This window comes from Aquarana catesbeiana, linkage group LG10 (genome assembly GCF_042186555.1).
Source record: "Aquarana catesbeiana isolate 2022-GZ linkage group LG10, ASM4218655v1, whole genome shotgun sequence".
Classification (NCBI taxonomy): domain Eukaryota; kingdom Metazoa; phylum Chordata; class Amphibia; order Anura; family Ranidae; genus Aquarana; species Aquarana catesbeiana.
The window spans coordinates 17400136-17424384 of NC_133333.1; the positions used below are offsets into that span (position 1 = coordinate 17400136).

The 24249-nt window shown below is 50.0% G+C and overlaps 2 protein-coding genes across 3 annotated transcripts in view; one reads left to right on the forward strand and one right to left on the reverse strand.

Annotated features, from left to right (window-relative positions):
* The window catches only part of LOC141110401 (uncharacterized), a 79587-nt gene extending 60571 nt beyond the window's left edge, over window positions 1-19016 (reverse strand). Inside the window, exon 1 of the mRNA XM_073601731.1 lies at window positions 18893-19016. Within this exon, the coding sequence (XP_073457832.1) occupies window positions 18893-19001 (109 nt within the window). The 5' untranslated portion in view covers window positions 19002-19016. The remainder of the gene's footprint in view (window positions 1-18892) is intronic.
* The window catches only part of LOC141110402 (phospholipase A2 inhibitor and Ly6/PLAUR domain-containing protein-like), a 39483-nt gene continuing 27307 nt past the window's right edge, over window positions 12074-24249 (forward strand). The window contains exon 1 of one of the 2 annotated variants that reach the window (XM_073601737.1): window positions 12074-12292. The gene's annotated coding sequence lies outside the window, so the exon portion shown is untranslated. The remainder of the gene's footprint in view (window positions 12293-24249) is intronic. The other variant, XM_073601736.1, reaches the window with a different exon arrangement.

Sequence of the window (24249 nt, forward strand, 5' to 3'; positions counted from 1 at the left end):
TGGGAAAGGGCTGGGGGGGAGGGGGGGATCTGTGAAAGGGCTGGGGGGGAGGGGGATCTGTGAAAGGGCTGGGGGGGAGGGGGATCTGTGAAAGAGCTGGGGGGAGGGGGGTCTGTGAAAGAGCTGGGGGGAGGGGGAATCTGTGAAACAGCTGGGGGGAGGGGGATCTGTGAAACAGCTGAGGAAGGGGGGGATCTGTGAAAGGGCTGGGGGAGGGGGATCTGTGAAAGAGCTGGGGGAGGGGGATCTGTGAAACAGCTGGGGGAAGGAGGGGATCTGTGAAAGAGCTGGGGGGAGGGGGGATCTGTGAAAGAGCTGGGGGGAGGGGGATCTGTGAAACAGCTGGGGGAAGGGGGGATCTGTGAAAGAGCTGGGGGGAGGGGGGATCTGTGAAAGAGCTTTGCTGTTCATCCCTTGCGATAGCAAAAAAGTTGATTCAAAATACATAAATAAAAACAAAGAAACAGTGTATCTAATTTAAACAAAACATTGTCGTGCAAGCACATACGTAGGTCCAGCACGCATATGTTAACAGTAATCACACCACACATCTTACATAGTTACATAGTAGGTGAGGTTGAAAAAAGACACAAGTCCATCAAGTCCAACCTATGTGTGTGATTATGTGTCAGTATTACATTACATATCCCTGTATATTGCGGTCATTCAGGTGATTATCTAATAGTTTCTTGAAGCTATCAATGCTCCCCGCTGAGACCGCCGCCTGTGGAAGGGAATTCCACATCCTTGCCGCTCTTACAGTAAAGAACCCTCTACGTAGTTTAAGGTTAAACCTCTTTTCTTCTAATTGTAATGAGTGGCCACGAGTCTTATTAAACTCTCTTCTGCGAAAAAGTTTTATCCCTATTGTGGGGTCACCAGTACAGTATTTGTAAATTGAAATCATATCCCCTCTCAAGCGTCTCTTCTCCAGAGAGAATAAGTTCAGTGCTCGCAACCTTTCCTCATAACTAAGATCCTCCAGACCCTTTATTAGCTTTGTTGCCCTTCTTTGTACTCGCTCCATTTCCAGTACGTCCCTCCTGAGGACTGGTGCCCAGAACTGGACAGCATACTCCAGGTGCGGGCGGACCAGAGTCTTGTAGAGCGGGAGAATTATCGTTTTATCTCTGCAGTTGATCCCCTTTTAATGCCAATATTCTGTTTGCTTTATTAGCAGCAGCTTGGCATTGCATGCCATTGCTGAGCCTATCATCTACTAGCTTAGCTTAGTATCGTCTGCAAATACAGACAAATACAGACATTGAACTGTTTATCCCATCCTCCAGGTCGTTTATGAACAAATTAAATAGGATTGGTCCCAGCACAGAACCCTGGGGAACCCCACTACCCACCCCTGACCATTCTGAGTACTCCCCATTTATCACCACCCTCTGAACTCGCCCTTGTAGCCAGTTTTCAATCCATGTACTCACCCTATGGTCCATGCCAACGCACCTTATTTTATACAGTAAACGTTTATGGGGAACTGTGTCAAATGCTTTTGCAAAATCCAGATACACCACGTCTACGGGCCTTCCTTTATCTAGATGGCAACTCACCTCCTCATAGAAGGTTAATACATTGGTTTGGCAAGAACGATTCTTCATGAATCCATGCTGATTACAGCTAATGATATCATTCTTATTACTAAAATCTTGTATATAGTCCCTTATCATCCCCTCCAAGAGTTTACATACTACTACATCTGAGGTATCGCCGCAAACGTCAGACCGAGGGCACTAATAATCCAGCAATAAACCATTTTTTTCTCCAGGGCCTTTGATAAAAAAAGATATGGTGTTTGGCGGTAATTTTCATGCAAATTCTAATTTTTGCTTTTTTCATCTGCCCACACTGGGCTAGATAGGTGATCCTCTGCACCCAATCCCCCCATATTACTGAGCCCAAGCAATTCAATACCTTTCCCCCAACTTCAAATTCAGCAGGTGGTTAGAGTTAGATAGGCTGCCTCAAAAACACATGATAATAAAATGGGGGTTTTGGTGAAAAGAGGTGCATAAGCCTACTAAACCCCTACATAGCATTCCCCTTTTCTGACCTCAGTAACCACCCCCCACCTCTTTACAGTGATCCAACACCAACCTCCTCTTCTGAACCCTGTTTTGGTGTTCCCCTATACACTTCTCCCATCTTCCCTTCCTGTGGTGCAACACCAACCTCCTCTTCTGACACCTCCTCTAGTGAACCTTCTTTTGGCATGCCCCTATACACTTCTCCCACCCTACCCATGGTACAACAGCAAACTCATCTCCTTACCCCCATCTCCTGGACCCTGTTTTGGTGTTTTCCAAAGCACCTCTGTGCTCCCAATTTCTTTCATTCAGGGTGCATGTACTTACTTATCCTTTTCATGTGATCCCACAACCACTTTGCCTTCCTCCTCCCCTTTTTGGTGTTCCTACACCCACCTGTGAAGTTTTTTCTTCCTAATCCCTCCCCCTTTTCAAGACTCCCCAACAATCCTGACTCCATCTCCCCTTTTTATCAGCTACTCCCCCATCGATATTCCACCTCCCCATAACCAACCCATTCCACCAGGCCCAGACTGGGCTAGATAGGCAATTCTCGGAACCCAAACAAGTCAATACCTTTTTCCCCTCACCTGAAATTCAGCATGCCTCAGCAGGGATTTGAACACACAACCTCATGATAACACATCAGGTGCTTTAACCATTGTACCACCACTAGAGGTGTTTGCAAAGTCCTGTAAAAAACAGGGCCATATCAGTCATGGTAAATGTCTACTCTATACCAAGAGATTTTAATACACCCTAGATCTCTCCATAAAGAAGAAAAGAGACACATCCATATGCTCTACTGCAGTAAGATGGTGACAGTGGCCTCTCCACTATGTGGTCCTCGTTAGTATAGCGGTGAGTATCCCGCGCCTGTCATGTGGGAGACCGGGGTTCAATTCCCCACCGGGGAGAAGAGTTTTCTTTTTCGACACACACTACATGAGCTATGCTTAACTCAAGTCCTTTAAATGGTCTTTTAGGAGGGGCCTTATTGGTCTGGAAATTAATCTTCTGGCGACCCGCTCAAAACACCAAGTCTAAAGGGTTTCTGTCTAGTGTCAAATTTGACACTACAGAAGGAGGACAGAGATGCTTTAAATTTATGCTGGCATATTCATTTCTCCCATTTCCTCTCATCTTCAAATCTCTCAACCAGCTCCCTCTCTACCCCTGCACGGTCATTGGCACCGTCCCAGGTTTGGCCCCAGAGACCTCGGTATGGCAGCGTCTAAGTTCCTGTCCCTTCGTTGGTCAAATCTGGATGTAAAAGTGCTGCCAGATGGTCTAGGGAAAGTAGACTAGTAGGTCCTATGAGATGAAAAGGGACACGTGCCTACTCCCCACCCCAACCCCTTTTTGGTGTTGCCGTACCCACCCAGGCTTCACTTCCCCCCTTTCTGAACCCCTTATCTGTGTTTCCCAACTACCTCCTCTTCTCCCCCCACTCTTGCTGAACCCTATTTCAGTGATCCCCCACCCACCGCACTGCTCTTCTCCCCAAACCCTTTCTTGGTGTTTTCCTATCCACCTATGCTCCACTTCCCTCCCACCCTTCCTGAAGCCCTTTTAAGTGCTCGCCCACCTACCTCCAGATTTGCTGTTCACCCCCTGTGATAGCAAAAAAGTTGATTCAAATTACATAAATAAAAACAAAGAGACAGTGTATCTAATTTAAACAAAACATTGTCGTGCAAACACATACGTAGGTCCAGCACGCATATGTTAACAGTAATCGCACCACACATCTGAGGTATCACCGCAAACGTCAGACCGAGGGCACTAATAATCAGGGCTTTTTTTCTGCCGGTACTTGCCGGAACCTTTGGCAGCCCTGTCCTCTCCCGCTTGTCAAATAACACAGAAGCTGGTAGAGGACTCTCTCCCTCCACGCACTTCTGTGTGCTTGTGTCGGCAGGCACATGATGCTTGTTTACAGCCTGGTGGATGTCCCGGGTGCCGATCCTGCAATCGCCCACATTGTTTGTACATATGGGGTTTGGGGAGGCGGTTTCATTCTCCACCTGCCGCCTGTTATAACTGTGTGTAGCACGGAGCGGAGTGAAGTGCTGAGAAACTCCTCCTCTGCTCCGTGATACATTCCTCATAGGCAGAGCTGCAGATAACGTCACCGTGATGAGAAAAAAACCCGGGAACAGCTAACAGAACTGTGACGGCTGCATTCTGCAAGAGGTGACAGCTGTGGGGGAGAAGGACAATCTGCAAAAAGGTGAGAGAGCTTTTTGTGTGGGGGGAGGGGGGATCTGTGAAAGAGCTGGGGGGAGGGGGGATCAGTGAAAGAGCTGGGGGGTGGGAGGATCTGTGAAAGAGCTGGGGGAGGGGGGATCTGTGAAAGAGCTGGGGGGAGGGGGGATCTGTGAAAGAGCTGGGGGGAGGGGGGATCCGTGAAAGAGCTGGGGGGTGGGAGGATCTGTGAAAGAGCTGGGGGAGGGGGGATCTGTAAAAGAGCTGGGGGGAGGGGGGATCTGTGAAAGAGCTGGGGGGAGGGGGATCTGTGAAAGAGCTGGGGGGAGGGGGGATCTGTGAAAGAGCTGGGGGAGGGGGGATCTGTGAAAGAGCTGGGGGGAGGGGGATCTGTGAAAGAGCTGGGGGGAGGGGGGATCCGTGAAAGAGCTTGGGGGTGGGAGGATCTGTGAAAGAGCTGGGGGAGGGGGGATCTGTGAAAGAGGTGGGGGGAGGGGTATCTGTGAAAGAGCTGGGGGGAGGGGGGATCTGTGAAAGAGCTGGGGGAGGGGGGATCTGTGAAAGAGCTTGGGGGAGGGGGGATCTGTGAAAGAGCTGGGGGGAGGGGGGATCTGTGAAAGAGCTGGGGGGAGGGGGGATCCGTGAAAGAGCTGGGGGGTGGGAGGATCTGTGAAAGAGCTGGGGGAGGGGGGATCTGTGAAAGAGCTGGGGGGAGGGGGATCTGTGAAAGAGCTGGGGGGAGGGGGGATCTGTGAAAGAGCTGGGGGAAGGGGGGGATCTGTGAAAGAGCTGGGGGGATCTGGGAAAGGGCTGGGGGGGAGGGGGGATCTGTGAAAGGGCTGGGGGGGAGGGGGGATCTGGGAAAGGGCTGGGGGGGAGGGGGGATCTGTGAAAGGGCTGGGGGGAGGGGGGAGGGGGGATCTGTGAAAGAGCTTTGCTGTTCATCCCTTGTGATAGCAAAAAGGTTGATTCAAAATACATAAATAAAAACAAAGAAACAGTGTATCTAATTTAAACAAAACATTGTCATGCAAACACATACGTAGGTCCAGCACGCATATGTTAACAGTAATCACACCACACATCTGAGGTATCGCCGCAAACGTCAGACCGAGGGCACTAATAATCCAGCAATAAACCATTTTTTTCTCCAGGGCCTTTGATAAAAAAAGATATGGTGTTTGGCGGTAATTTTCATGCAAATTCTAATTTTTGCTTTTTTCATCTGCCCACACTGGGCTAGATAGGTGATCCTCTGCACCCAATCCCCCCATATTACTGAGCCCAAGCAATTCAATACCTTTCCCCCAACTTCAAATTCAGCAGGTGGTTAGAGTTAGATAGGCTGCCTCAAAAACACATGAGAATAAAATGGGGGTTTTGGTGAAAAGGGGTGCATAAGCCTACACAGCAGTCCCCTTTTCTGACCCCAATAGCCACCCCACCTCTTTACCGTGATCCAACACCAACCTCCTCTTCTGAACCCTGTTTTGATGTTCTCCTATACACTTCTCCCACCTACCCTTCCTGTGGTGCAACACCAACCTCCTGTTCTGACCCCTCCTCTAGTGAACCTACTTTTGGTGTCCCCCTATACACTTGTCCCCCCTACCCATGGTACAAAATCTCCTCTTCTTATCCCCTTCTCCTGAACCCTGTTTTGGTGTTTTCCAAAGCACCTCCATGCTCCCAACTTCTTTCATTCAGGGTTCATGTACTTATCCTTTTTATGTGTTCCCACAACCACTTTGCCTTCCTACTCCTCTTTTTGGTGTTCCCACACCCACCTGTGAAGTTTCTTCTTCACAATCCCTCCCCCTTTTCAGGAATATCCATCTCCCCTTTTTATCAGCTACTTCCCCCATCTTTATTCAACCTTCCCTTACCCAAACCATACCACCCCATTTTGTCAGGCCCAAACTGGGCTAGATAGGCGATTCTCAGGACCCAATCAAGTCAATACCCTTTTCCCCTCACCTGAAATTCAGCAAGCCACAGCAGGGATTTGAACTCACAACCTCACGATAACACATCAGGTGCTTTACCCATTGCACCCCCACTGGAGGTGTTTGCAAAGGCCTCTAAAAAACAGGGCTATATCAGTCATGGTAAATGTCTACTCTATACCAAGAGATTTTAATACACCCTAGATCTCTCCATAAAGAAGAGAAGAGACACATCCATATGCTCTACTGCAGTAAGACGGTGACAGTGGAATGTCCACTATGTGGTCCTTGTTAGTATAGCATTGAGTATTGTCACGTGGGGGACCGGTGTTCAATTCCCCATCAGGGAGAAGAGTTTTCATTTTCAACAAACACTACACAAGCTACTAGTCCTTTAAATGGTCTTTTAGGAGGGGCCTTATTGGTCTGGAAATTAATCTTCTGGCGACCTCGCTCAAAACACCAAGTCTAAAGGGTTTCTGCCCAGTGTCAAATTTGACACTACAGAAGGAGGACAGAGATGCTTTAAAGCATGTGCGCAATTTTACGCTGGCGTATTCATTTCTCCCATTTCCTCTCATCTTCAAATCTCTCAACCAGCTCCCTCTCTACCCCTGCATGGTCATTGGCACCATCCCAGGTTTGGCCCCAGAGACCTCGGTATGGCAGCGTCTAAGTTCCTGTCCCTTCGTTGGTCAAGTCTGGATGTAAAAGTGCTGCCAGATGGTCTAGGGAAAGTAGACTAGTAGGTCCTATGAGATGAAAAGGGACACATGCCTACTCCCCCCCCCAACCCCTTTTTGGTGTTGCCGTACCCACCCGGGCTTCACCTCCCCACTTTCTGAACCCCTTAGCTGTGTTCCCCCAACTACCTCCTCTTCTCCCCCCACTCTTGCTGAACCCTATTTCAGTGTTCCCCGACCCACGGCATTGCTCTTCTCCCCAAACTCTTTCTTGGTGTTTTCCTACCCACCTATGCTCCACTCCCCCTCCACCCTTCCTGAAGCGAAAGAGCTGGGGGGGGGGTCTGTGAAAAGGTGAGAGAGCTGGGGGAGGGGGATCTGTGAAAAGGTTGGAGCTTTGGGAAGGGGGAGGGCAGGATTTGTGCAAATGGGAGAGCTGGGAAAGGGGGGTTTGTGTATGGGGTTATAGCAGGGAAGGGGGTGTGTGCGTATTGTGCAGAGGTGAAAGCTGTGAGGATAAGCTGTAGATGGGGTGCTGAGGTGAGTTGTGGACTGGGGGTGTAATCTGTGAATGGAGGGGTGCAGAGGTGAGATGTTAATGGGGTACAATGGTGAGTTGTGGACGGGGGTGCTAAGGTGAACTGTGAAGAAAGTGCAGAGTTGAACTGTGGATGGGGGCAGAAGAGGTGAGTTGTGGATGGGGAGGTGTGTAGGTGAGCTGTGAATGTTGGGTGCAGGGTTGAGCTGGGGATGGGGCGCAGAGGTGGTGGTGGGATCCTGTGGTGGGATCCTTTCAGGCCAGCCTCCCGAGCTCCAGCTCGAGGTAAACCCCACCCTCAAGGGCCACCGACAGACTCTTCTCAGCACTGCTTCTCCATCTTCCACCAGACTTCCTAGCTGGCATGGCTCATTTCTATAAGGGCTCCTTAGACCCCTGCCAGGTCCACTTCATGGGGATTGGCTAAGAGCCCCAACATTTTTAAGACAACCCCTCCTAGCTTCTGCCCACTTACTTCTAGTATTCTCCAACATGCTAGAACCAGGGAGAGGCACCAGAGAGCTGCCAGGATAAGTCACCCAGCCCTAACCTCTAATAACCCTGACCTAGATTCCATGACTTAGGTTTATCCCTGTGTCAGCACATCTGGGGTCTATTAGATCTTAACCACTTGCCGACCAGCCGCCGCAGTTTTGCTGCGGCAGAATGGCACGGCTGGGCGAAACGACGTTATGTTATGTCGCTTTGCTCTGTGGCCACTAGGAGCGTGCAGTGCGCCCGCTGCTCGCCCCGGAGCCGATGCAAGTGGCCAGCAGTCACCATCACCACTGGGCTCCCGTGATCGCTGTTGACACACCGAGAACCGGGATCTGTGTATGTAAACACACAGTTTCCGGTTCTCCGAGGGGAGAAGAGACTGATCGTCTGTTCATACAAAGTATGAACAGCGATCTGTCATCTCCCCTACACAGTCCCCTCCCCCCTTCAGTTAAAACACAGAGAGGGAACACAATTAACTCCTTGATCCCCCCTAGTGTTAACCCCTTCCCTGCCAGTGACATTTTTGCAGTAATCAATGCATTTTTATAGCACTGATCGCTGTATAAATGCCAATGGTCCCAAAAATGTGTCAAAAGTGTCCAATGTGTGTGCCATAATGTCGCAGTTCCAATAAAAATCGCAGATCGCCGCCATTACTAGTAAAAAAAAAAAATGATAATAAAAATGCCATAAAACTATCCCCCTATTTTTTAGACACTATAAGTTTAGCGCAAACCAATCAATAAAGGCTTATTGCGATTTTTTTTTACCAAAAATATGTAGAAGAATACATATCGGCCTAAACTGAGGAAAAAAAAAGTTTAATATATTTTTGGGGGATATTTATTATAGCAAAAAGTTTAAAAAATTGAGTTTTTTCAAAATTGTCACATTATTTTTGTTTATGGCGCAAAAAAAAAAAAAAAACAAAAAAAAAACCGCAGAGGTGATCAAATACAACTAAAAGAAAACTCTATTTGTGGGAAAAATAGGACGTCAATTTTGTTTGGGTGCCACGGCGCACGACCGCGCAATTGTCAGTTAAAGCTACGCAGTGCCAAATCACAAAAAGTGCTCCGGTCAGGAAGGAAGCAGGGAGTGAAGCAGTTAAGCACATTGCTACTCACACTAGCTACAGGTTTGTAGCTTAAATATTGATATTTGCAGTGAAAACAGTCATTTTGGCTACTCCTTTTGAACTGTTAGTAAAAATTTTACCCTATCAGTAAATTTCATTTCAGGAGGTTTGGCGATCCTGATTATGACCTCCAGAGTTTTGGAAATTCATGACTTATATGAAAAGCACCAGTGGTAAAATATGTGTGATCTTTTCTTTTGCTGCCACCATATGTACTTATGTATAAGTTAAAATTCAATAAACAAATATGACAAGGGAAAAAAAAAAAAAAAAAGAAAAAAGAAAAAGCACCAGTGGCTGGAAGTTCCTTAAAATGTCTTTTGATAGAAGAATGGAATGCACAACACAAAGCCAGAAGACCAAACATCCTCCTCCTCTGATGAGGCCGTTAACTCCATGCTTTCCTTAATACTGTGGTTTTCGTAGATTGCTCAAGTTATCTGACCCAACCTATATGGACAAACGACAATCTGTATATTTAAACCCAAAACGCATTGAAATAAATAGAACAGCTTCCTCCTAATTCTTGTGTCTGATTGTTTTCTACAGACCTGGATGACATAAACTGAGTTAGTTAAGAAAAACAAGATTCAGGACAAGAGGATGGGACATTCAAAAGATGCTAAAACTTCTCCAAAGAAACCACAATACAGTATATACAGGCGCACCCCCAAAAATTTGAATCTCCTCATAACGTTAATTTATTTCAGTAGTTCAATTAAAAAACAATGAAAACCATATATAACCATATATTATATAGATTCATTACACACAAAGTGATATATTTCATCATTTGATGATTATGGCTTACAGCTCGTGAAAACTAAAATTTAAGTATCTCAGAAAATTAAAATATTACGAAAGACCAATAAAAAATAAGGATTTTTAATAAAGAAATGTTGGCTTACTGAAAAGTATGTCAATGTACAGTATAGTAGGCACTCAATACTTGGCTCCTTTTGCATGAATTACTGCATCATGGCGACCTGGCAATCAGCCTTTGGCACTGCTGAGGTGCTATGGAAGCCCAGGTTGCTTTGATGGTGGCCTTCAGCTAGTCTGCATTGTTGGGTCTGGTGTGTCTCATCTTCCTCTTGATATCTCTATGGGGTTTAGGCCAGGGGAGTTAGCTGGCCAATCCAGCACAGTGATACCATGATCATTAAACCGGGTATTGGTAGTTTTGGCAGTGTGGGCAGGTGCCAAGTCCTTCTGGAAAATGAAATCAGCATCTCCATAAAGCTGGTCAGCAGAGGGAAGCATGAAGTGCTCTAGAACTTCTGGTAGAGGGCTGCAGGACTTTCATCCGAAAAGAGGTCTTTGGACCATTGAACAACAGTCCAGTCCTTTTTCTCCTAAGCCCAGGTAAGACGCTTCTAATGTTGTCTCTGGTTCAGGAGTGGCTTGGCACAAGGAATGTGACAGTTGTAGCCCATGTCCTGGATACATCTGTGTGTGGTGGCTCCCGAAGCACTAAAACCAGCCATAGTCCACCTCTTGTGAACCTCCAACAAATTCTTGATTGGCCTTTGCTTCACGATCCTCTCAAGGCTGCTGTTATCCCTGTTGCTTGTGCATCTTTTTCTACCACACTTTTTCCTTCCACTCAACTTTCCATTAATATGCTTGGATACAGCACTCTGTGAACAGCCAACTTCTTTAGCAATGACCTTTTCCCTCCTTGTGGAGGGTGTCCATGACTGTCTTCTAGACAACTGTCAAGTCAGCAGTCTTCCCCATGATTGTGTCCCAATTGAGAGACCATTTAAAGACTCTGGAAACTTTTACAGGTGTTTTGAGTTAATTAGCTGATTAGAGTGTGACACCGTGAGTCTACAATGTTCACCTTTTTTACAATATTCATATTTTCTGAGATACCGAATCTTGGGTTTTCACTAACTGTTTGGGGATTCTAAGTAAAAAATATATATAATGTTTGGGGGTTCTAAGTAAAAAAAAATATATACAATGTTTGGGGGTTCTAAGTAAAAAAATATAATGTTTGGGGGTTCTAAGTAAAAAAATATATATAATGTTTGGGGGTTCTAAGTAAAAAAATATATATATAATGTTTGGGGATTCTAAGTAAAAAAAAAATAAAATGTTTGTGGAAACTAAGTAAAAAAATATATATAATGTTCGGGGATTATAAGTAAAAAATATATATAATGTTTGGGGGGGGGGGAGGGTCTCAGTAAAAAATATATATATAATGTTTGGGGATTCTAAGTAAAAAAAAATATATAATATTTGGGGGTTCTAAGTAAAGAAATATATATAATGTTTGGGGATTCTAATGCCCCGTACACACGGTTGGATTTTCCGACGGAAAATGTGTGATAGGACCTTGTTGTCGGAAATTCCGACCGTGTGTGGGCTCCATCGGACTTTTTCCACGCATGCTCAGAATAAATAAAGAGATGAAAGCTATTGGCTACTGTCCCGTTTATAGTCCCGACGTACGTGTTTTACGTCACCGCGTTCAGAATGATCGGATTTTCCGACAACTTTGTGTGACCGTGTGTATGTAAGACAAGTTTGAGCCAACATCCGTCCGAAAAAATCCATGGATTTTGTTGTCGGAATGTCCGATCAATGTCCGACCGTGTGTACAGGGCATAAGTAAAAAAATATATATAATGTTTGGGGATTTCAAGTAAAAAAAATATATTTAATGTTTGGGGATTCTAAGTAAAAAAAAAAATATAAAATGTTTGTGGAAACTAAGTAAAAAAATATATATAATGTTTGGATTCTAGGTAAAAATATATATATAATGTTTGGGGGTTCTAAGTAAAAAAAAAAATCTAATGTTTAGGCATTCTAAATAGAAAAAAATATATAATGTTTGGGGGTTCTAAGTTTCTTTTAGTGGTCTTTTCCCTTTCCCTATTTCTCAAAAATTGAATATTTCTGATCTATGATAAATTCACGCAGCCTCCTCCTCCTCCTCCTCTTCGCTCTTTCCTCTCTTCCTCCACTACAGGAAAGCAGAACAAGATTTAAGCGTTCCAAGCCTCGTTCTGGTCTCCTCCAGCATAGGCGGAGAGGAGAGGAGAGGGTGGAACCTGGAAATGAAAGAGAGAGTTCAGAATGTACAACTATTGATGGAAATCCTTGTGAGCTGGGGGTGGGGGAAGAGTCAGCTGGACGGCTCTTTGTAAGGCAGAGAGTTAAAGTTCTGTCCCCCCTTCCGGACGAATGAACTTCAATTAGGTTGGATCGTCACCCACCGAAGGGCGGTAAGAATTTTGCAAACAATTTCTGATAAGAACACAAAGCTTTGACACCAATTGCTTCCAGACCTGGACTTTAGTACAAGCCCTCAGTCGGGGGCCACCGTTAGAAATCACGGGGCCCCAGTCAGCTAGGGTGGCCACCTCATTCCTTTAAACCCGAACACATATTAATTACACAGGTTCTGTGGCTGATTAAGGTGGTAATTAAACTCACTTGGTGCCTGACATGGACATTTATAGATCGGCAACTCCTATCCTCATATTGATTAGTGGTTCCAAATTATTAATAACTACTGCAGTAGGGAACAGTTATCTGGAAAGATGCGGAGTGTATCTCTTGTGTCTGTTCCCTAATGCAGTAGTTATTATTAATTTGGAACCACTAATCAATATGAGGATAGGAGTTGCCGATCTATAAATGTCCATGTCACTGCCCTATCTGCATTTAATTAGCTTAAAGTGGAGTTCCACCCAAAAGTGGAACTTCCACTCATCGGATTCCTCCCACCCTCCGGTGTCACAGTTGGCACCTTTCAGGGGGGAGGGGGGTACAGATACCTGTATATTACAAGTACCTGTACCCACTTCCGGCATAGATAGCCGCAGAATCTGCGGTTATTTACGCCACTTCCTGCTCCCTCCCCGCTATCTGCTGGGAAACACACGGGTCCCAGAGGCAGCAGGGACCATCCGTATTGCGCTGCGCGACTTGCACATGCGCAGTAGGGAACCGGGAAGTGAAGCCGCACGGCTTCACTTCCTGATTCCCTTACCGAAGATGGAGGCGGCAGCACCCGAGGACGGAGAGACGGTTCGGCCTCGGGTGCCAACATCGCGGGCGCCCTGGACAGGTAAGTGTCCATGTTTTAAAAGTCAGCAGCTGCAGTATTTGTAGCTGCTGACTTTTAAAAAAAATTTTCGGCGGCGCTCCGCTTTAAAAACCTGTGTAATTCAAAGGTGTTCGCGTTTAAAGGGAGGTGGCAACTCTACATACAGCCTACCTGACAGACCCCCCCCCCCCCCCTTTTCCCATATTACAAAAATAAAACGTTTTTAAATGTTCTTTTTCAATTTTTAAAATAGTTTTATAGTTTTCTTTTTTTTACAATTTTAAACAACTTGATGACCAAGCCTTTTCTGAAACTTTTTGTTTACAAGTTTCTTTTGCTAGAAAATTACTTAGAACCCCCATACATTATATACACACATACATACACACACATATATATCTCTATCTATCTATCTATCTATCTATCTATCTATCTATCTATCTATCTATCTATCTATCTATCTATCTATCTATCTATCTATCTCATATCTATCTATCTATCTATCTATCTTTATCCTACCTATTATCTTTCTATCATTATTCTATCTATCTATCTATCTATCTATCTATCTATCTATCTATCTATCTATCTATCTATCTATCTGTCTGTCTGTCTGTCTGTCTGTCTGTCTGTCTGTCTGTCTGTCTGTCTATCTATCTATCTATCTATCTATCTATCTATCTATCTATCTATCTATCTATCTATCTATCTATCTATCTATCTATTAGATAGATAGATAGATCTATATATATCTAGATCTATATATCTATATAGATAGATCTATATATATATATCTCTATATATAGATATATCTATATATAGCTATATATAGATATATCTATATATAGCTATATATAGATATATCTAGATATATATAATAATTATTATTATTATTATTATTTTTTTTTTTAGAGAAGTGATTCTCAAACTGTGTGCCGCGTGAGATTTTCAGATGTGCCGTGGGAGTTTTGAAAACCCCTCGCCACCCAGACCAATTCTGACATTTCTCTCCTACATGTAAAAATCATCATTTTTTGCTAGAAAATTACACAGAACCCCCAAAGATATTTATATATATATATATATATATATATATATATATATATAAAAAATATGAATATAAATATAATATATATATATTTTAGCAGAGACCCTAGAGAATAAGATGGCAGTCGTTGCAACTTTTTATGCAGCAATTTTTCAAACGTGTTTTTTTTTTGAGGAAAAAAAAAAACGTTTCATGCATTAAAACAAAAAAACGTAAAGTTAGCCCAATTTTTTTGTATAATGTGAAAGATGATGTTACGCCGAGTAAATAGATTCCTTAAATGTCACGCTTCAAAATTGCGCACGCTCGTGGAATGGCACCAAATTTCGGTACTTAAAATTCTTTATTCTTAATTTTTTTTTTTTACAGGTTACATGTTTAGCGTTACAGAGGAGGTCTAGTGCTGGAATTATTGCTCTCACTCCAACGTTCGCGGCGATACCGCACATGTGCGGTTTGACTGCTGTTTACATATGTGGGCGCGATTTGCGTATGCGTTCGCTTCTGCGAGCGAGCACGCGGGGGCAGGGGCGCTTTCATTTTTTTTTTTTTTTTTTTTTATTGTTCATTTTACTTTTATTTTTCTATTTTGACACTTTCTTTTTACTTTTTTTTATCACTTTTATTCCTATTACAAGGAATGTAAACATCCCTTGTAATAGGAATAGTGCATGACAGGTCCTCTTTACAGAGAGATGTGGGGTCTATAAGTCCCCACATCTCTCCTCTAGGCTGGGATGCCAAAAAAAAAACATGGATGTGTGAGTTTGTGGTGGAGGAACTTGACTGGCCTGCACAGAGTCCTGACCTCAACTCCATAGAACACCTTTGGGATGAATTAGAGTGGAGACTGCGAGACAGACCTTCTCATCCACATCAGTGCCTGACCTCACAGATGGAAGAATGGTCAAACATTCCCATAGACACACTCCTAAACCTTGTGGACGGCCTTCTCAGAAGAGTTGAAGCTGTTATAGCTGCAAAGGGGGGCAACTCAATATTGAACCCTACGGACTAAGACTGGGATGTCATTAAGGTTCATGCAGGCGTCCCAATACTTTTGACAATTTCGTTGTATGTCTATGCAACGGAAGGCTGATATCATTAGAAAACCTTTTTCCTAAAAAAGTACCTAAATGTCTTATCACCTAAAATTGTAAAATCACTTATCACATGTTCTTCATGCCAACTGGTACTGAAATGTCAGTTTTCATTATTTGTTTTGGAAACCACCTAAAAGTTTGTGTTAAAGTGTTACTAAACCCAGGACTCTGCATTCACTATATCTGGTCTCCCACAGTACACAGAACACGGAAATGCAATTATTTTAGTAAATATAAACTGCCAAATACTTTTTCTCATCAGCAGTATATAGCAGTCTTGTGACTTCTATCAGTGTCTGGTTAAAGCTTGTAGGAGGAGTTTTCATTCTACTCTGACTGTCCTAAGAGGCTGCAGAACCCCTGACAGGGTTGATTGTCAGGAGGTCCTGCAGCCTCATAGGACAGTGCTGATTGGCCCTGTGCTGATCACATGCACCCCCCCCCCAAAAAAAAAAAACCTCTCTAGCAATACATACCAAACTGAGCATGTGCAAAGTGACTCCACGGCTCTGTATTATCAGGAAATAGATTGGGGACTGTGGAAGAAGGGGAGGATCAGAGAAGACAGGATCAAACAGCCTTTTTACACAATGGAGAGGATTATCCCCTTAGGTTCCACAGTGAGTATAACAAGCATGATTTACTACATATACAGACCGATTTTACTCTTGTGGGTTTAGTAACACTTTAATTTCACTGGTTTGATTCAATGGACACCTACAATGTTTGGGGTATAACTATGAGCAAAATTAACCCAGTAACCCCTTTTGCTGTCAGAACTATTTTTTTGCACACTTGTTTAAAAAAGAATCATTTTAAGCCTGAAGATTACATAAAACCCCAAACATTAAATATTTTCTGAAAGCAGACACCCTAGAGAATAAAATGGTGGTAGTTAGACATGTGCGCCCTCAATAAATTTATTTTGTTCCGTTCCGTATTACAATGAATTCGTATTTCGTAATTCGTGTCCGAAATTCAATTCGGATTCGTACGAAATACGAACTTTCAATAGGTTTGTTAACTCTTCGTAACAATTACGAACGTTCGTTATGAGGAATTTATCATTATGAGGGGCTCCCCCCATCCCTGTGCTGTGCTCATTATGAGGGGCTCCCCCCATCCCTGTGCTCATTATGAGGGGCTCCCCCCATCCCTGTGCTGTGCTCATTATGAGGGGCTCCCCCCATCCCTGTGCTGTGCTCATTATGAGGGGCTCCCCCCATCCCTGTGCTCATTATGAGGGGCTCCCCCCATCCCTGTGCTGTGCTCATTATGAGGGGCTCCCCCCATCCCTGTGCTGTGCTCATTATGAGGGGCTCCCACCATCCCTGTGCTGTGCTCATTATGAGGGGCTCCCCCCATCCCTGTGCTGTGCTCATTATGAGGGGCTCCCCCCATCCCTGTGCTGTGCTCATTATGAGGGGCTCCCACCATCCCTGTGCTGTGCTCATTATGAGGGGCTCCCCCCCGTCCCTGTGCTGTGCTCATTATGAGGGGCTCCCTCCATCCCTGTGCTGTGCTCATTATGAGGGGCTCCCACCATCCCTGTGCTGTGCTCATTATGAGGGGCTCCCTCCATCCCTGTGCTGTGCTCATTATGAGGGGCTCCCACCATCCCTGTGCTGTGCTCATTATGAGGGGCTCCCACCATCCCTGTGCTGTTCTCATTATGAGGGGCTCCCCCCATCCCTGTGCTCATTATGAGGGGCTCCCACCATCCCTGTGCTGTGCTCATTATGAGGGGCTCCCCCCATCCCTGTGCTGTGCTCATTATAAGGGGCTCCCCCCATCCCTGTGCTCATTATGAGGGGCTCCCACCATCCCTGTGCTGTGCTCATTATGAGGGTCTCCCCGCATCCCTGTGCTGTGCTCATTATGAGGGGCTCCCCCCATCCCTGTGCTGTGCTCATTATGAGGGTCTCCCCCCATCCCTGTGCTCATTATGAGGGGCTCCCACCATCCCTGTGCTGTGCTCATTATGAGGGGCTCCCCCCATCCCTGTGCTGTGCTCATTATGAGGGGCCCCCCCCATCCCTGTGCTGTGCTCATTATGAGGGGCTCCCCCCATCCCTGTGCTGTGCTCATTATGAGGGTCTCCCCCCATCCCTGTGCTGTGCTCATTATGAGGGGCTCCCCCCATCCCTGTGCTCATTATGAGGGGCTCCCACCATCCCTGTGCTGTGCTCATTATGAGGGTCTCCCCCCATCCCTGTGCTGTGCTCATTATGAGGGGCTCCCCCCATCCCTGTGCTGTGCTCATTATGAGGGTCTCCCCCCATCCCTGTACTGTGCTCATTATGAGGGGCTCCCCCCATCCCTGTGCTCATTATGAGGGGCTCCCCCCATCCCTGTGCTCATTATGAGGGGCTCCCCCCATCCCTGTGCTCATTATGAGGGGCTCCCACCATCCCTGTGCTGTGCTCATTATGAGGGGCTCCCCCCATCCCTGTGCTGTGCTCATTATGAGGGGCTCCCACCATCCCTGTGCTGTGCTCATTATGAGGGGCTCCCCCCATCCCTGTGCTGTGCTCATTATGAGGGGCTCCCCCCATCCCTGTGCTGTGCTCATTATAAGGGGCTCCCACCATCCCTGTGCTGTGCTCATTATGAGGGGCTCCCCCCATCCCTGTGCTGTGCTCATTATGAGGGGCTCCCACCATCCCTGTGCTGTGCTCATTATGAGGGGCTCCCACCATCCCTGTGCTGTGCTCATTATGGGGGGCTCCCACCATCCCTGTGCTGTGCTCATTATGGGGGGCTCCCACCATCCCTGCGCTGTGCTGACTTCCTGGGGATTTTAACTTTCAGGGTTCGTTAACTTTTCGTAACAATAACGAACGTTCGTTAGGAATTTGGATCCGAAATTCGTAAACGAAATTTCGTATTTCGTACAAAATTCGGAAGCATAGCAATTCGTATTTCGGAAATTCGTACGAATCGAAACTAATCTCACATGTCTAGTGGTAGTTCCAATTTTTTTTATATGCCTAATGCTACTAGTACAATGGTTTATGAAACACAACATTTTAATAAAAAAAAACACACTAAATTTAATTTTAGGGCACACAAATGCAATATATTACTAAATTTGGTAATATATTACTAATTACTAATACTAAATAATATAGTACTAAATTTTGGTAACATATAAAAAGATGAGGTTGCAGAGTAAATAGATACCCAACATGTCAAGGCTTAACCACTTTACAGCCGCCCGCCGCACATATACACATATATGCCGCTCTGCGCCAGATCACGTACCTAGTAGAGCTGCACGATTAATCGTTAAAGAATCGATATCGCGATTCTACCCCCCCCCATCTTAAAAAAAAGCATTTTCTCGATTCACTACAGAGAGTTCTCTGCTCAAGCCGACAGCTGTCAAAAAAAAAAAAAAAGAAAAAAACAGGCAGCTGCCAAGTTTATCACAACTTTGCTAAAGAGAAACTTGGTAACACAGATAGATAAACATTCTCTTAGATCGAAGGGATGAACTTTGTAAATAAGGTCAGTTTACCCATTTAAAGCGGAGTGCCGCCAAAAAAAAAAAAAAAAAAAAAATGTAACGTCAGCAGCTACAAAAAGTGTAGCTGCTGACTTTTAATAATCAGACACTCACCTGTCCCAGAGTCCAACGATGCAGGCAAACACAGCCTCGCTCCCCTCCCCCTCCTCTCTGCGGTGCTGGCATTTTTGCTGTGGGCATGTGCCGGGCATGCACTGCGCATGTGCGAGCCACGCTGTGCGCTGTAAATGGCCGGGCAATCATCTGGGACCTGTGACCTGTCCCTGAAGATTGCAGGGAGGGAGGGGGGAGAGGTGAACTTCCTTCCGGCGATGCAAAGCCCTAGGAGGAAGTGGGAGCTGGGTGCCTCTAAAAAGAGGGTATCCGCTCCCCCCCCCCCAAAAAAAATGGCATGCCAAATATGACATGTCAGGGGGTCACCATCACTTAAAGCGGAAGTTCCATTTTTCCATTTTTGGGTGGAACTCCGATTTAAAGACCAAACCTTTTTTGACACTTGTTGCTAAAATCAGTATTTTTTGCTAGAAAATTACTTAGAACCCCCAAACTATATACATAAATACATTTACATGAGTCCCGGACCCCGTACTAAGGATCAGGACCCGGAGCGTCTGATTCCGGCTCACCTGATCACTGTGATAGCCTCTGATTGGCTATGACTCAGCCTTTTGGCTAAGATCAAGTGTAGTATCTGTTCTTATCAGTGATCGAGGGGAGGTTTTGTGCTGTCATTCTGACCTGACCAAGTTTGGAGTGGTGGCTATGAGTCTCTGCTAGAGTGATGGGGGCTTGGAATGTTAGTACCAGCTGGAACAGAAACCGGGGCGCCCGCAGGCAGTTGGGGCACGGGCAGGGCCGGCGCTCCCGCTAGGCAAACTAGGCTGCCGCCTAGGGCGCACTGCTGGCGGAGGAGGACACTGAGGAGCCAAGGTGGGCACAGCTGAGGAGGCAGAGGAGGACAGTGGGGAGGGGACACTGGGGAGTCAGACAAGGTGGGCACAGCTGGGGAGACGGAGGAGGACACTGGGGACCTGGACGAGGCGGGCACAGCTGGGGAGGCGGAGGAGGACAGTGGGGAGGGGACACTGGGGACCTGGACGAGGCGGGCACAACTGGGGAGGCGGAGGAGGACAGTGGGGAGGGGACACTGGGCACCTGGACGAGGCGGGTACAGCTGGGGAGGCGGGGGAGGACAGTGGGGAGGGGACAATGGGGACCTGGACGAGGCGGGCACAACTGGGGAGGCGGAGGAGGACAGTGGGGAGGGGACACTGGAGACCTGGACGAGGTGGGTACAGCTGGGGAGGCGGGGGAGGACAGTGGGGAGGGGACACTGGGGACCTGGACGAGGCGGGCACAACTGGGGAGGCGGAGGAGGACAGTGGGGAGGGGACACTGGGGACCTGGACGAGGCGGGTACAGTTGGGGAGGCGGGGTAGGACAGTGGGGAGGGGACAATGGGGACCTGGACGAGGCGGGCACAACTGGGGAGGTGGAGGAGGACAGTGGGGAGGGGACACTGGGGAGCCGGACAAGGCGGGTACAGCTGGGGAGGCGGAGGAGGACTGTAGGGAGAGGACACTGGGGAGCTGGACGAGGTGGGCACAGCTGGGGAGGCGGAGGAGGACAGTGGGGAGGGGACACTGGGGAGCCGGACGAGGCGGGCACAGCTGGGGAGGCGGAGGAGGACAGTGAGGAGGCGATAATATAGAGCCAGACGAAGCGGGTAAAGCTGGGGAGCCGGACGAGGCGGGCACAGCTGGGGAGGCGGAGGAGGACAGTAGGGAGAGGACACTGGGGAGCCGGACGAGGCGGGCACAGCTGGGGAGGCGGAGGACAGTGGGGAGGGGACACTGGGGACCTGGAAGAGGCGGGCACAACTGGTGAGGCGGAGGAGGACAGTGGGGAGGGGACACTGGGGAGCCGGACAAGGCGGGCACAGCTGGGGAGGCGGAGGAGGACAGTAGGGAGAGGACACTGGGGACCCGAATGAGGCGGGCACAGCTGGGGAGGCGGAGGAGGACAATGGGGAGGGGACACTGCAGACGTGGACGAGGCGGGCACAGCTGGGGAGGCGGAGGAGGACAGTGGGGAGGGCATAATGTAGTGCCAGACGAAGCGGGCACAGCTGGGGAGGCGGAGGAGGACAGTGGGGAGGGGACACTGGGGAGCCGGACGAGGCGGGCACAGCTGGGGAGGTGGAGGAGGACAGTGGGGAGGGCATAATGTAGTGCCAGACGAAGCGGGCACAGCTGGGGAGGCGGAGGAGGACAGTGGGGAGGGGACACTGGGGAGCCGGACGAGGCGGGCACAGCTGGGGAGGTGGAGGAGGACAGTGGGGAGGGGACACTGGGGAGCCGGATGAGGCGAGCACAGCTGAGGAGGCGGAGGAGGACAGTGGGGAGGGGACACTGGGGAGCCGGACGAGGCGGGCACAGCTAAGGAGGCGGAGGAGGACAGTGGGGAGGGGACACTGGGGAGCCGGACGAGGCGGGCACAGCTGGGGAGGCAGGGGAGGACAGTGGGGAGGGGACACTGGGGACCTGGACAAGGCGGGCACAGCTGGGGAGGTGGAGGAGGACAGTGGGGAGGGGACACTGGGGAGCCGGACGAGGCGGGCACAGCTGGGGAGGCAGGGGAGGACAGTGGGGAGGGGACACTGCGGACATGGACGAGGCGGGCACAGCTGGGGAGGTGGAGGAGGACAGTGGGGAGGGGACACTGGGGACCTGGACGAGGTGGGTACAGCTGGGGAGGCGGGGGAGGACAGAGGGGAGGGGACACTGGGGACCTGGACGAGGCGGGCACAACTGGGGAGGCGGAGGAGGACAGTGGGGAGGGGACACTGGGGACCTGGACGAGGCGGGTACAGTTGGGGAGGCGGGGGAGGACAGTGGGGAGGGGACAATGGGGACCTGGACGAGGCGGGCACAACTGGGGAGGTGGAGGAGGACAGTGGGGATGGGACACTGGGGAGCTGGACAAGGCGGGCACAGCTGGAGAGGCGGAGGAGGACAGTAGGGAGAGGACACTGGGGAGCTGGACGAGGCGGGCACAGCTGGGGAGGCGGAGGAGGACAGTGGGGAGGGGACACTGGGGACCTGGACGAGGCGGGCACAACTGGGGAGGCGGAGGAGGACAGTGGGGAGGGGACACTGGGCACCTGGACGAGGCGGGTACAGCTGGGGAGGCGGGGGAGGACAGTGGGGAGGGGACAATGGGGACCTGGACGAGGCGGGCACAACTGGGGAGGCGGAGGAGGACAGTGGGGAGGGGACACTGGGGACCTGGACGAGGTGGGTACAGCTGGGGAGGCGGGGGAGGACAGTGGGGAGGGGACACTGGGGACCTGGACGAGGCGGGCACAACTGGGGAGGCGGAGGAGGACAGTGGGGAGGGGACACTGGGGACCTGGACGAGGCGGGTACAGTTGGGGAGGCGGGGGAGGACAGTGGGGAGGGGAAAATGGGACCTGGACGAGGCGGGCACAACTGGGGAGGTGGAGGAGGACAGTGGGGAGGGGACACTGGGGAGCCGGACAAGGCGGGTACAGCTGGGGAGGCGGAGGAGGACTGTAGGGAGAGGACACTGGGGAGCCGGATGAGGTGGGCACAGCTGGGGAGGCGGAGGAGGACAGTGGGGAGGGGACACTGGGGAGCCGGACGAGGCGGGCACAGCTGGGGAGGCGGAGGAGGACAGTGGGGAGGCGATAATATAGAGCCAGACGAAGCGGGTAAAGCTGGGGAGCCGGACGAGGCGGGCACAGCTGGGGAGGCGGAGGAGGACAGTAGGGAGAGGACACTGGGGAGCCGGACGAGGCGGGCAGAACTGGTGAGGCGGAGGAGGACAGTGGGGAGGGGACACTGGGGAGCCGGACAAGGCGGGCACAGCTGGGGAGGCGGAGGAGGACAGTAGGGAGAGGACACTGGGGACCCGAATGAGGCGGGCACAGCTGGGGAGGCGGAGGAGGACAATGGGGAGGGGACACTGCAGACGTGGACGAGGCGGGCACAGCTGGGGAGGCGGAGGAGGACAGTGGGGAGGGCATAATGTAGTGCCAGACGAAGCGGGCACAGCTGGGGAGGCGGAGGAGGACAGTGGGGAGGGGACACTGGGGAGCCGGACGAGGCGGGCACAGCTGGGGAGGTGGAGGAGGACAGTGGGGAGGGGACACTGGGGAGCCGGACGAGGCGGGCACAGCTGAGGAGGCGGAGGAGGACAGTGGGGAGGGGACACTGGGGAGCCGGACGAGGCGGGCACAGCTAAGGAGGCGGAGGAGGACAGTGGGGAGGGGACACTGGGGAGCCGGACGAGGCGGACACAGCTGGGGAGGCAGGGGAGGACAGTGGGGAGGGGACACTGGGGACCTGGACAAGGCGGGCACAGCTGGGGAGGTGGAGGAGGACAGTGGGGAGGGGACACTGGGGAGCCGGACGAGGCGGGCACAGCTGGGGAGGCGGGGAGGACAGTGGGGAGGGGACACTGCGGACATGGACGAGGCGGGCACAGCTGGGGAGGTGGAGGAGGACAGTGGGGAGGGGACACTGGGGACCTGGACAAGGCGGGCACAGCTGGGGAGGCAGAGGAGGACAGTGGGGAGGGGATAATGTAGAGCCAGACGAAGCGGGCACAGCTGTGGAGGCGGAGGAGGACAGTGGGGAGGGGACACTGGGGACCTGGACAAGGCGGGCACAGCTGGGGAGGCAGAGGAGGACAGTGGGGAGCAGATAATGTAGAGCCAGACGAAGCGGGTACAGCTGGGGAGGAGGACAGTGGGGAGGGGACACTGAGGACCTGGACGAGGCGGGTACGTCTGGGGAGGCGGGGGAGGACAGTGGGGAGGGGACACTGGGGACCTGGACGAGGCGGGTACAGCTGGGGAGGCGGGGGAGGACAGTGGGGAGGGGACAATGGGGACCTGGACGAGGCGGGCACAACTGGGGAGGTGAAGGAGGACAGTGGGGAGGGGACACTGGGGAGCCGGACAAGGCGGGCACAGCTGGGGAGGCAGAGGAGGACAGTAGGGAGAGGACACTGGGGAGCTGGCCGAGGCGTGCACAGCTGGGGAGGCGGAGGAGGACAGTGGGGAGGGGACACTGGGGAGCCGGACGAGGCGGGCACAGCTGGGGAGGCGGAGGAGGACAGTGGGGAGGCGATAATGTAGAGCCAGACAAAGCGGGCACAGCTGGGAAGCCGGATGAGGCGGGCACAGCTGGGGAGGCGGAGGAGGACAGTAGGGAGAGGACACTGGGGAGCCGGACGAGGCGGGCACAGCTGGGGAGGCGGAGGAGGACAGTAGGGAGAGGACACTCGGGACCCGAATGAGGCAGGCACAGCTGGGGAGGCGGAGGAGGACAATGGGGAGGGGACACTGCAGACATGGACGAGGCGGGCACAGCTGGGGAGGCAGAGGAGGACAGTGGGGAGGGGATAATGTAGAGCCAGCAGAA